General features: G+C 58.5%; 1 protein-coding gene across 1 annotated transcript in view; it reads right to left on the bottom strand.

The window, feature by feature from the left end:
• ITGB3 (integrin, beta 3 (platelet glycoprotein IIIa, antigen CD61)) overlaps nt 1–10,624 on the bottom strand; it is a 23,595-nt gene extending 12,971 nt beyond the window's left edge. Inside the window, exons 1-3 of the mRNA XM_009999340.1 lie at nt 10,567–10,624; nt 6,110–6,195; nt 897–1,089 (exon numbers count right to left, since the gene is read on the bottom strand). Of these exons, the coding sequence (XP_009997642.1) occupies nt 897–1,089; nt 6,110–6,195; nt 10,567–10,624 (337 nt within the window). The remainder of the gene's footprint in view (nt 1–896; nt 1,090–6,109; nt 6,196–10,566) is intronic.
• Between the last annotated feature and the right edge of the window lie 565 nt (nt 10,625–11,189).

Raw genomic sequence — 11,189 nt, 5'->3', positions numbered from 1 at the left:
TGGCTGGCAGAGATGGGATCAAACTGGGGTTTTCTTCTGCTGCCTCCAAGGACACATGGCACTGCACCCTGTTCCTCTCCAGAGCAGCCTCCACACCCACCTGCCTCAGGCCAAAAACACCTCAACTGAGCAAGGGCCACTTAGCAGCTCCATGTCCCCATTGTGTGGGGACACTTCAGGCTGCCATCATGCAGATGGGTTAGGACTCCCCTTGGCCAGGCCCAGGGATCTGCACAGCACCCCAGGTGCTGTCACCTCCCCACACCTGGCCCCAGGGCTTCCATGGGCACCAGGAACCAAAATTGTTCCTGCTGAGCTTGGAGTCACCATCCCTGCTGGGGTGGCCAGGGTGGGCCATGCATGGGGCAGAGCTTGGTGAGAGCACCAGTCCCTCCACCTCCCCCACACTGGTTTGGTGACCTTGGCCAGTGAGGTCTGTTAGCTTTGCCTGGCATTGCTTGAAGCTCCTCAATGCTGGCCAATGACCACAACAGTGAGGTGGCTCTAACCTGTCCAGCTGGAATGTGCCTGGAAAATTACAAGGACCTGTTGGCAGCCCAACCCTGCCAGCTCCTCCACGGCTCCTCAGACATGACCCAGCTGCCACCAGAGCACTCAGAGCACAGGCTGAGCTCTCAACAGCTTGAAATAAGCCCGTGAGTGACTGAAATCACATTCCATCCTGCCCTTTGGGGGACCACAGGATTGAGCCAAGAGACTGCACTGAAGAAATCCCCTACCAGGATGTTCCTGGATGGTTTGGTGCACCTCAGGCCTGGAAAAGGACATGAGACAGCCTTGGCCAGCCAGGAAAAGTGATGTCCCACTCATGGCTTGAGCCCTTTAAGTCAATCCCACTGTGTTTCCTCTCCCCACAGCAGCCTGGGGGCTCTTACCTGGCCTCAGGTTCAGCTCTATCCTCTGGGGCCTCATCTGGGTGGTGCTGGAGCCTCCTGAGCCCTTGTTGCTGAGGGGCTGGTCCTGCTGGATGGTCACGGTGCTGATGGGGAACTCAATCTCATCCTGCCCACAGCCCTTCTGCAGGAGGTTGGCATGAAGGTCACAGCGAGGGGAGGACTCTGCCCAGTCCTACCAGACAGGGATAAAGTCAGGAGCCAGTTCCCCTGGGAATGGGATCCCAGGGCTGGAGTAGCTCTGCTCTGGAGCCAGGCTGGGAGAGTTGGGGGGTTCAGCCTGGAGAAGAGAAGGCTCCAGGGAGACCTTAGAGCAGCTTCCAGTGCCTGAAGGGGCTCCAGGAAAGCTGGGGAGGGGCTTGGGACAAGGGCAGGGAGGGATGGGATGAGGGGGATGGATGAAAACTGGCAGAGGGAGATTGAGGTGAGACATGAGGAGGGAATTCTTTGGTGTGAGGGTGGTGAGAGCCTGGCCCAGGTTGCCCAGGGAAGCTGTGGCTGCCCCATCCCTGGCAGTGTTGAAGGGCAGGTTGGATGGGGCTTGGAGCAGCCTGGGCTGGTGGGAGGTGTCCCTGCCCATGCAGGGGTGGGACTGGATGATCTTGAAGGGCCCTTCCAACCCAAACCAGCCTGGGATTCTTTAACTGCCAGGAGGAGAGAGGGCTCCTCTCCCCACAGAGCCCCTGGCCCTGCCAAACCCCTCCTGACCCCCAGGCAGCTGGAGCCTCAGGTTTGGGTTTGGCAGAGCCCAAAGGAGAGCCTGGCTCTGGGGGATGACTTGCTGAGGACAAGGCAGGATGTGACCATGGCAGCTGGGGGAGAGGGGCAGAGTTTGAGACTTTCCAAATCATCTTCTGAACTCTGGCCAAAGTTGAGCTGCCTTCCCCCCTCCTCCCCCACGTTCTTGGCACGTGCCCTCAGAAGTCTCCCTGCCAACAGGGAACAGCCCTGGGTGAGCCCCTGGTGTGCCAGTGCCTGAAGGGGCTCCAGGAAAGCTGGGGAGAGGCTTGGGACAAGGGCAGGGAGGGAGAGGACAAGGGGGGGATGGATGAGAAGTGGAAGAGATTGAGGTGAGACATGAGGAGGGAATTCTTTGGTGTGAGGGTGGTGAGAGCCTGGCCCAGGTTGCCCAGGGAAGCTGTGGCTGCCCCATCCCTGGCAGTGTTGAAGGGCAGGTTGGATGGGGCTTGGAGCAGCCTGGGCTGGTGGGAGGTGTCCCTGCCCATGCAGGGAGTTGGATCTACATGATCTTGAAGGTCCCTTCCAACCCAAACCAGCCTGTGTTTCTGCAACTGCCAGGAGGAGAGAGGGCTCCTCTCCCCACAGAGCCCCTGGCCCTGCCAAACCCCTCCTGACCCCCAGGCAGCTGGAGCCTCAGGTTTGGGTTTGGCAGAGCCCAAAGGAGAGCCTGGCTCTGGGGGATGACTTGCTGAGGACAAGGCAGGATGTGACCATGGCAGCTGGGGGAGAGGGGCAGAGTTTGAGACTTTTCAAATCATCTTCTGAACTCTGGCCAAAGTTGAGCTGCCTTCCCCCCTCCTCCCCCACGTTCTTGGCACGTGCCCTCAGAAGTCTCCCTGCCAACAGGGAACAGCCCTGGGTGAGCCCCTGGTGTGGGGTGGTGCTTGGTTCCTGCTGGAGAAGGGGTCAGCCTTATCTCCAGCCCTCCAGCTTCCTGCCAGAGGGAGCTGGGCAGGGAAAGGAGAACCAAAAAAGGAGTGAAGGAGCCAAAAGGCAACGGGGGCTGCAGAAGCTGCCAAGGACCCATCAGGGGCAGGAAGCACCGAGTGTGGAGTCATGGTGGGGCTCCAGCCCCATCCCTCCCTTCCTAGAAAGCTCCTTGCCCTTATCACACACGTCCAGGAGGGCTCCCAGGGCTTCACTTTCTCACGAAGATAAATATGGAAAGAATTTCTTTCCCAGTCCAACACTGCCAAGATCTCCTGCTGCACATTCTCAGCCAGGCAGCAACCACCCTCCCCTCCAAAGGGTTTCTCCATCCCCCTCCCACAGCCCAAATCTTTCTGCCTTCAAAGTCAGCAGCAAAAGACCAGCACAGACTTTCCCTGCAGTAAAGGGGAAGGGGTGACACAAATCCTGGTGGAGCTGGTTCAGCTTCTTCCCTGCTCCTGGGAAGCTGGAGCCCAACACCACAGCCTCCCAGCACTGGAGATGTTCCCCACCCAGGAAATCATCTCCCCTGGGCTCAGTCTGGCCAAAGCCAGGAAGGAGTTGGTGTGTATTACACAAGCAATAAGACACAGACAGTGTCAGGAGGCCCTGGTTGGCCTGAAGCCCTCTGGACATGGTGGCCAGAAAATACATCAGCAGGCGTGTTCCTCCCCCATGGCCTCCCACCCCAGCCCTGCCCAGGCAGCCTGCAGGGGGTGGAGAAGACAAGTCATCTCCTAAATTAGCTCCTTGCCCTCACTCCCTCACCCCAGCTGTGCCTGGGTCACCCCAGGGCTCACCCATCACCATGTTCCTGCCCATCCCAGGTGGGGCAATCACAGAATCACACAGAAGTGATAAATCAATGACTGGAAAGGTAGGTGGGGGCAAAGCAGGCTGGGCTGGCAGGGTTTTCACTGTGGGGCTGGGCTCTTGGGTGGTACCTGGAGGCCCTGAGGAGCTCCCAGCACCTCAAAGACCACGGAGCACCTCACAGGGCTACCAGGTTCACACCTCCAGCCAGATCCCCGTGGAGAAGCTATTGAACCCCAGGACCACATTGTTCCCCTTTCCCTGGAGCCCTGAACACCACGACTGACTCAGGATGCTCAGGACCCTCCCAAGCAACAAAACCACTGCAAAAGGCCAAGGAAAATTGTTCCTGTGGGGCACTGATGGGGCATTTGGCCACGAGGCCCAACAACCCCCAGTCAGTCCCTGGGGACTTGCAGGCTCAGGGAGGTGGACAAACCCCAGGTAGTGTCCCAGAGTGACCCTGGGGCAGCCCAGGCTTTGCTGGTGACAAACACAGGGACCTCACCCATGGGCACACCCCCTGGAAGCCCCTCACCCACAGCCCAGCCCTGATGCCATCAGCTCCTCAGCCTGGAGGTGCTGGGAGGAGGGGGCTACACATGGTCCCACCTCCTCTGCCAGCCACTCCCCAACCCCACCTCCCCTCGGCCACCTCTGTCCCTCTGCAGGGAAGGTGGGTTTGGCTCAGCATCTTCTCAAGCTCCCTCTGGGATGGGAAACCTGAGGAGTTCACCCTCTGCCTCCAAACCCTGGAAGCAAGGACAGGGTCAGGCCGGGTGGTGGCAGAGGCAGCTGCAGCCCCCAGCTCCCTCACTGCTGGCCAGGAGGAGACTGTGGGAAGTCCCACATCCCCAGGGCATCTCTGGTCTGTCTCACAAACAACCACACACACCACCAGCTTCCCTCCAGCAGAGCTCCTGGGATGACCCAAAGCACAGATGCCTCCACAGATTAACCTAGAACTTGCCAGCAGCTTCTCTAAATCAACCTCTAGCTCTGCCTTGTCTTCACTTTTCCTCCAAGGGAAGCAAAGCAGAGGACATTTTGGGTGGGTGAGACCCTGGAGGATCTGCCACAATAAACATAGAGTGGGTTGGGTTGGAAGGGACCTTCAAGATCTTCTAGATCCAACCCCCCTGCATGGGCAGGGACACCTCCCACCAGCCCAGGCTGCTCCAAAGTGATTTTAGAGCCATGACCTAAGAGTTCAGGCTTGGCTGACTCTTCCAAAAGGGTGAAATGAGTGGATGAACATGTCTGGTTGTTGGTAAGACTGGTCATGTTTCCCTCAAGAACTAAATTAAACTCAAAACTAAACCTAAACAAACTCAAAACCGAAATAAAACTCAATCCTCCTCCATGTCAGGGCTCAGTGAAACCCCCAGGAAACCCTCCCTTGATAACCCTGGCTCCTTGGGAAGGGAGAGGCAGGAGCTCAAGGAAGGGAACCGGCCCTTTTAAAGGAAAAAAAAGGGGGGGGCGGCATCAGGGACCTCCCCCACCCCAGGGAAATGAAACAAACCCACAGGAAAAAAAACCCTCATTAGGTAAATGAAGGCAATGGGGTCCAGATGTTGGAGCAGAGCTGGCCCAGCCCGGCTCTGCTCGGTGGGACTGGGACGGGTCCCTCGCCGCTGGGCACGGCTGCCCTGAACATTCCCTTGTTTGGAAACCTTGGCTGAGGTCGGGGGGAGGAGGAAAGAAGAAATCCCAACCCTATCACAGCCCAGGAAGGCGGCTGGGAGGGAGGGAGCTCAGCCAACCCTTCCCACTCGGAGAGGGGAGCCCCTGATCTGCCCCAGGGTCCAGCCATTCCCTGCAGGAGCTGCTTTATCCGCTCCCCAGATCCTCCAGGAACACACTGACCCCAAAGCATCAGCCCCCACAAGCACAGGAACCAGCGTTTTCCAGCTTGGATTGGGGTGTTTTTTCCCGGGGTTTTATCCCAGTGGGCAGCACAAGCAGCAGCTGGAGGAGCTGGGATCTCAGGATGGAGAAGGAAGGGCAAGGAAAGCCCAAAGGAGGTTCCCTCCTCTCTGCCCCAGGGCTCCTCTCCCATCTTGTTGGGAAATTCCCTTCTCTTCCCACCCTGCTGGACTAACCCCCCGGGCAGCATTTTTGGAGGGAGATCAGATCTTCTGGGCTCTCACCCACCCAAACAGGGGGTTTGGGAGCCCCAGCTCAGCTCTCACCCCCTCTTTTGCTCAGGAACCAAACCCAGGGACCTTCTCTTTCCAATGAACAAAAAAAAAAGGCCTTTCAAACCCAAATCCTAATGCCTAATCAGCAGTTTTTCCTTCCTCCCCCAGGCTCCCTTCCCTTCCCAGCCCCTCCAGCAATGAAGCTCCTTTAGCCAGAGCTTTACAAAGAGTTTCCAAGAATCAAACCAGTTTTCAAATGTACATTTTTTTTGAGAGACCAAGTGAATTCCCAGCAGCATTTCCCACTCAGCTCCACGTGCCTCACCCCAGCACACCCAGACAAGGGGCAGATTTCTGGGGCAGAGCAGGAGGAACAGGCACCTGGAGCTGTGATCAGAAACAGATGCCACCAAGAAATGTGTTTAGACACAGTGGGAAGAGATGGAGACCAAATCTGTGGCTCTAACACAGTGACCAGCCCACAGCCCAAAGGCTTGTCCCTTCCTACGTGTCCCCTGTCTTGCCTGGGGAGGTGTTTCAACCCTGCTTGGACCCCCCAGCTCTTACCTCTGAGGAGCACCAGGCACAGAGGGGGCTGACAGCCAGGCACTGCTTGCAGGAGCTCACCCCACGGGTGCTGCAGATGTTACCCCCTGAAACAGCAGGGCAGAGAGTGGTCACAAGCTGCAGGACCCCAAACCCACACGTGTGCTGAGGTTTCAGTGCTCAGCTGCAGATTCTCACCCCACCAGGACTCTGCTTCACCCCATTTCCCATCCCCAAACCCCAGGTGCTGCCTCCTGGCCCCTTTTATAAGCACCTCCCCAGCTCGGTACCAGCTGGGCTTCATCCTGCTGGTGCTGAGCATCATTTCCCACTTGCCAGCTCCTTAAAGGATCCCCTCCATCCCAGCAAGGCCACACGTGGGCTGGAGTGAAGCCCCCACTGCTGGCAGGGGGACACGTCTCCCCTTGTCCTTCCCTGCAGAGATTTGGGGGGAGCAGGGAGGGGAAATGGGTGAATCCCCAGGGGTGCAGAGTGGGACCCCCAGCCCTGCCAGCAGCTAGGGAACTGCTGCCTCTTCCCCCACCACCCCAGGGTGGTCGGTGCCCTCTTGTGAAGGTGCTAAACTCAGCAGCTGGTCCTGGCTTGGGTTCAAAGCCAGGGGAAGGAGGAGAGGGAAAGGACACAAGGCTGGGAACGTGTGGGTGAGGGATTGTACCAATGCCCTGGGCAAAGGTTGGGCTCTGTGGGTGGAAGTGGGGACTTTGGGAGACACACACCGGCACCAGTCGTGAAGGTCAGAGACCAGCAGGTCTTCAAGGGGCATCAAAGGCCCCCCCAGATGCCTGCAGGGGCCCCAGGGCAGCAGCAGTGACCAGGAGGCTCCTTGGCAGAGGCAGCAGCAGCTCCCTGGGGCCACAGTGGGGTGAGCAGCTGGGGACATGGCTTGATGGTGTCACCCTCAGCTCTTCCTCCCTCCTGGGGCAGAGTTTGAGCATTCCCTGAGGCAGACCCTGCAGCCTGGGCAGCCCAGGGGATGCTGAGCTGGAGCAGCAGGTGCTGGGATCTCCCCCTTGTCCCTGCCCAGGGCTCTTCCCAGCAGCCACAGGCAGAGCAACGTTTCTCTGCAGCCACAGGAAATGCAACACAAAGCAGAAAGAGGAAACTGAGGAGGGGTGTCATCAGGTCCCTGGGCAGGGGTGTCATCAGGTCCCTGGGCAGGGGTGTCATCAGGTCCCTGGGCAGGACCACAGGGATGGCACCGTGTGCTCGTGCCTGCTGGGCTGGGAGTGGGAGTGTGCACAGGTGTGTGTGTCTGTGCCACACGTTGTGCATGTGCATATCTGTACAAGCTGGTGTCCCAGGCTGAGCTGGACCCACTCTGGCTGTCCCAAAGGCCAGCAGGTACCTGGGGACATGGCCCAGGTCACCATGGCCCCACCAGGCCTCTGCCACCCACCCTCCCTGCTTGTTCTGTGCAGGGGGACAAAACTCCCAGCTCAGCACCAGCTTTGGGGTGGCATCTGCTCCCAGAGCTCTCTCCAAACACCACCTGCAGCAGGTGAGGATGGGGAAGATTTTAAATTTAGCTTCACCCCAAAAAAGAGCCACAGGTTGATCCCTGGTGCTTCCTGCCCCAAGGAGCAATGTGTGAGCAGCAATTCTGGAGCTGAGGGTGGCTGGGGCTGGGCAGGGGGGAGGTAAAGGGCTCTCAGAAAGCAGCAGCACTGCCAGTGCTGGATCCTGCTTCTCCCTCCTGCCCCTGCTGTGCCCGTGTGAAATCCCTCTGCCTTGCCAAGGTGGTGGCTGCAGCCCAGCCCTGGGACACGTGCCTTGGCTTGGGAACGTGCAGCTGGAGCCACCCCGGGGGCAGTTGGCAGCAGCTCAGCCCTGTGGGACAGCAGGGGAGGAGGCATCATCCTGGCAGCCCTGGGGGACAGGGGTGGCCCTGCCACCTCGAGCTGTTTGGGATTAGATTCCCAGAGCTGCCAACCCCTGGGCCACGTGCCCAACCAGCAGGTCCCTGAGGAGCCCCAAGGCTTTGGGAGCAGAGCAGGACAAGGGCCAGGGCTGGGGACAGCAGTGCCAGGCAGCACCTGCCCCGTGCCAGCAGCTCCATGGCTTTCTGCTCTCATGTCCCTGCCTGTGGCTGCTCTGTCCTGCTGCTCAGCCCAGTCCTGGCAACACTCCTGGCCCAGACTCCAGTTTGATGCTGGTGCAGGGTTTGCTCCCTCAGGGTGAGTTTTAGCTTCTTGCAGGATGGTTTAGTGCCCCAGCTCTGCCCCAGCACCCACTTGCTGGGGATGTGCAGAGCTGATAAGGGTCACTGCCACCCATGGGTGCTCCAGCCACACTCCCAGCCAGGGAATGGGACTCAGGGCTCACACCAGTATCCGGGATGTGAGATGCACTGGTCCAAATCCTGACACAAACAGGTTTCCCCTGTGACTTGAGCCAAGTCCCTCAGCAACCCCCTGCCTCAGTTTCCCCTCTGCCCCGTTGGCTGCACGGAAACACGACGTGGAGCTTTTCCAGGCTCCTGTCTGCTGGCAGAGCCCCTGGATGGCTCCAGTTTGCCATGAAACCTGAGCTCTGGGGCAGCAAATAAAGGCTCCGTACGGTGCTGGAGCTCAGGGAATTGTCCTTGGGGGAACAAGTCTTGGTGTAGCAGGACACCCTGGGGACGAGGGACCTTCCCTGAGCTCCAGCACCCTAAGGAACCTTTGCTGCACTGAACTTGGGGCTGGATGGAGCAGGACTGTCCCTTTCCCCTGGGAAGGGGCTGAAATCCCCAGGGAAGCCCGCGGTGACTCCCTAGGGGCAGTTCCCACCCTCCCAGCTTGTCTCCTCCTGCTGTGAGGGGGCAGCCTCACCCTGCCCTGCGGCCTCATGGCCCCAGTTGGGCATTTCCAGGAGCCGGGGCTGGGGGGGCTGTGCAGGAGGGAGGTGGGAAGGGGGGACCTGGGGGTGCTGCTGGAGCCTTTCAGGCTGTGGCCCTTCCCAGGCTTGGGACACTGCCCGGCTCTGAGCAGGTTAACAAGATCCCAGCACAGCCCAGACTCATTAATTCTGTGGTTTTTCAGTTTCTCTAGGTTTGGTTGGTTGGTTTTCTTCCCCCTCCACCACACCACCCCCTTTTAAGTTATTTCCCCCCCCCCCCCCTTTTCATTCTTGGGGGTTTGTTTTTCCAGCCATAAAAACTAATAAACCCAAGCACAAGAGCTGCATTTTCTTACCAGGAAAGCAGCTGATCCTGAAGACTCAGCCTCAAAAAACTAACACAACCCCAGCCCATGAAACCCAGGCCCTCCAACCACCCCAGCTGCCTGGGGCTCAGCATCGCCCTTCCCTGGCTGGAGAAAATTACTCAGTCCCTAAATGTGACCTCCAAGCAACCTCCTGGATGTGCTGTGGGAACCAGTCACCAGCTTTTGTTTGTTCCCCTTCGGCCAATTGGAGCAAGAATGTGCAGAGAGGGAACCTGATGGGGATAGTTCAGCCAACTTGAGAAAGACACAAACCACTCGTGCATCATCTCTGGCTTTTCTGCTTGACTCAGGGATAAGGATTTGGGCTTTTTTTTTGGGCTTCTCTCCTGCCCCATCCTGGGGTTTGTCTTCTCCGTGGCTTTTCCCATCTGACAGGGTCTTCCCAGAGAAGGGATGTCCCAAAATACACAAGCACCAACTCCCAGGACCAGCAGAACTACCCAAACGACGTCCCTATCAACTCCCAACTCTTCCAGGGATTATCCCATATCCTGCCCTCACGTCAGGTCCCTCCCGCAGCAGATTGGAGCCTCAGGCTGTTCCTGGGAATTCACCAAAGCCTGGAATTCTTCAGACAGAACAATGTTGCCCCGAACTCCCTGACCTCGGGAAACAACGGGACCGATTTATAAACCAGGAGCCGTTTTGCAGTTGTTGGATTTGGCTTTGAGCCCCCGAAACGCACCTGGGGAGGGGGGGACACACACACACCTTCCTGGGCTGGTTCTCATTCCAGACACTGGAATTTTTTGTAAAAAAGTACAAATCCCATTTGTCCTGAAATCCCCTGATGCCAGAAACCAAAGGGTTTTGAACAGAAAAGCACCGAAATAGCACGAGGGAAATAAAGAGCACAAGATGGTAACGGTGACACCAACACCCTCCGTGCCCTGAAAATGAGGTGGATAAAGTGACAACCCGCCCTGAAAGTTCCCCCCGGAGTCTTTTCTGTTTGTGAAGGACAGAGCCCAGAAGTCACACCCCAGTCCTTCCATTACAAACCAGTCCCCGGAGCCAAACCCAGCGTAGGTAGGAAATCAGCCCCCGCCGCACCCAGTAACGCCCCGAACCGGGTCCCGACCCCCCAACATCTTGGAGCATCTCAGCAGCGCCCAGGTCCCAGCTCCCCCCTCCCAGCGGTTTTCCCGGGAAGTCGCAGCCCTTGGGAAGGCAGAAAGCCCTGGGATTTTAGGAGAGATACTCAACAACCCGCCTGGAAGCAGAAGACGATGCTGCGGGTTGAGAACCTACCCCGGGCAGCGGCAGAGCAGAGCGTGAGGATCCCGAGAGCCAAGCTGAGCGTTCCCATCTTCCCCCCCCCCCCACAAAAAAAAAAAGCCCCGAGCTCGGGGAGCTGCTCGGCCCGGGGTCCCTCCGGGAGCGATGGGGAGAAGTTGTGGGGCTGCCGGAGGTTGTGAGCGGTCCGGGGGATGAATCATGGGGCTGGGTTTGTGACACCAGCGGGGCCGGCCGGAGGAAACTGCGCTGCCTCGTCACGGAGTGCGGGTCCCACCCCCCCGGCTCTGCCCGCAGCTCCTCGGGGGTTTTTCCCCCCTCTCTCAGCCCAGACAAGGACCTCATAAACCCTGGCAGAGAGCACAGTGACCTACAGCCCCCGGGGCTGCTGAAAGGCTCCTTCCCACAGGCTCTTTTCGCCGGGGTTTAATTCCCTACCAAGTCTCTCTGGCTCCCTGGTGTTTGTTAACTCTTGCTTGAAAGGCTTCGAGCCGCCCTGAGCTGTTCCTGAGCGCCAGGATTTCAAGGGGATTGCAGCAAATACACGGGATGAAAGTGGGGGTTCTGAGCTCCCCAGAGCACTGGTGCAACTGGGAATGGCTGATGCAACGGAGCTGGGAGCTGAGTGAGGCCAAGTC

Source organism: Chaetura pelagica, unplaced genomic scaffold (genome assembly GCF_000747805.2).
Source record: "Chaetura pelagica isolate M959 unplaced genomic scaffold, ChaPel_1.0 scaffold625, whole genome shotgun sequence".
Taxonomy (NCBI): domain Eukaryota; kingdom Metazoa; phylum Chordata; class Aves; order Apodiformes; family Apodidae; genus Chaetura; species Chaetura pelagica.
The sequence above is the reverse complement of the archived record's forward strand: the minus strand, read 5'-3'. Positions and strand labels throughout refer to the sequence as shown.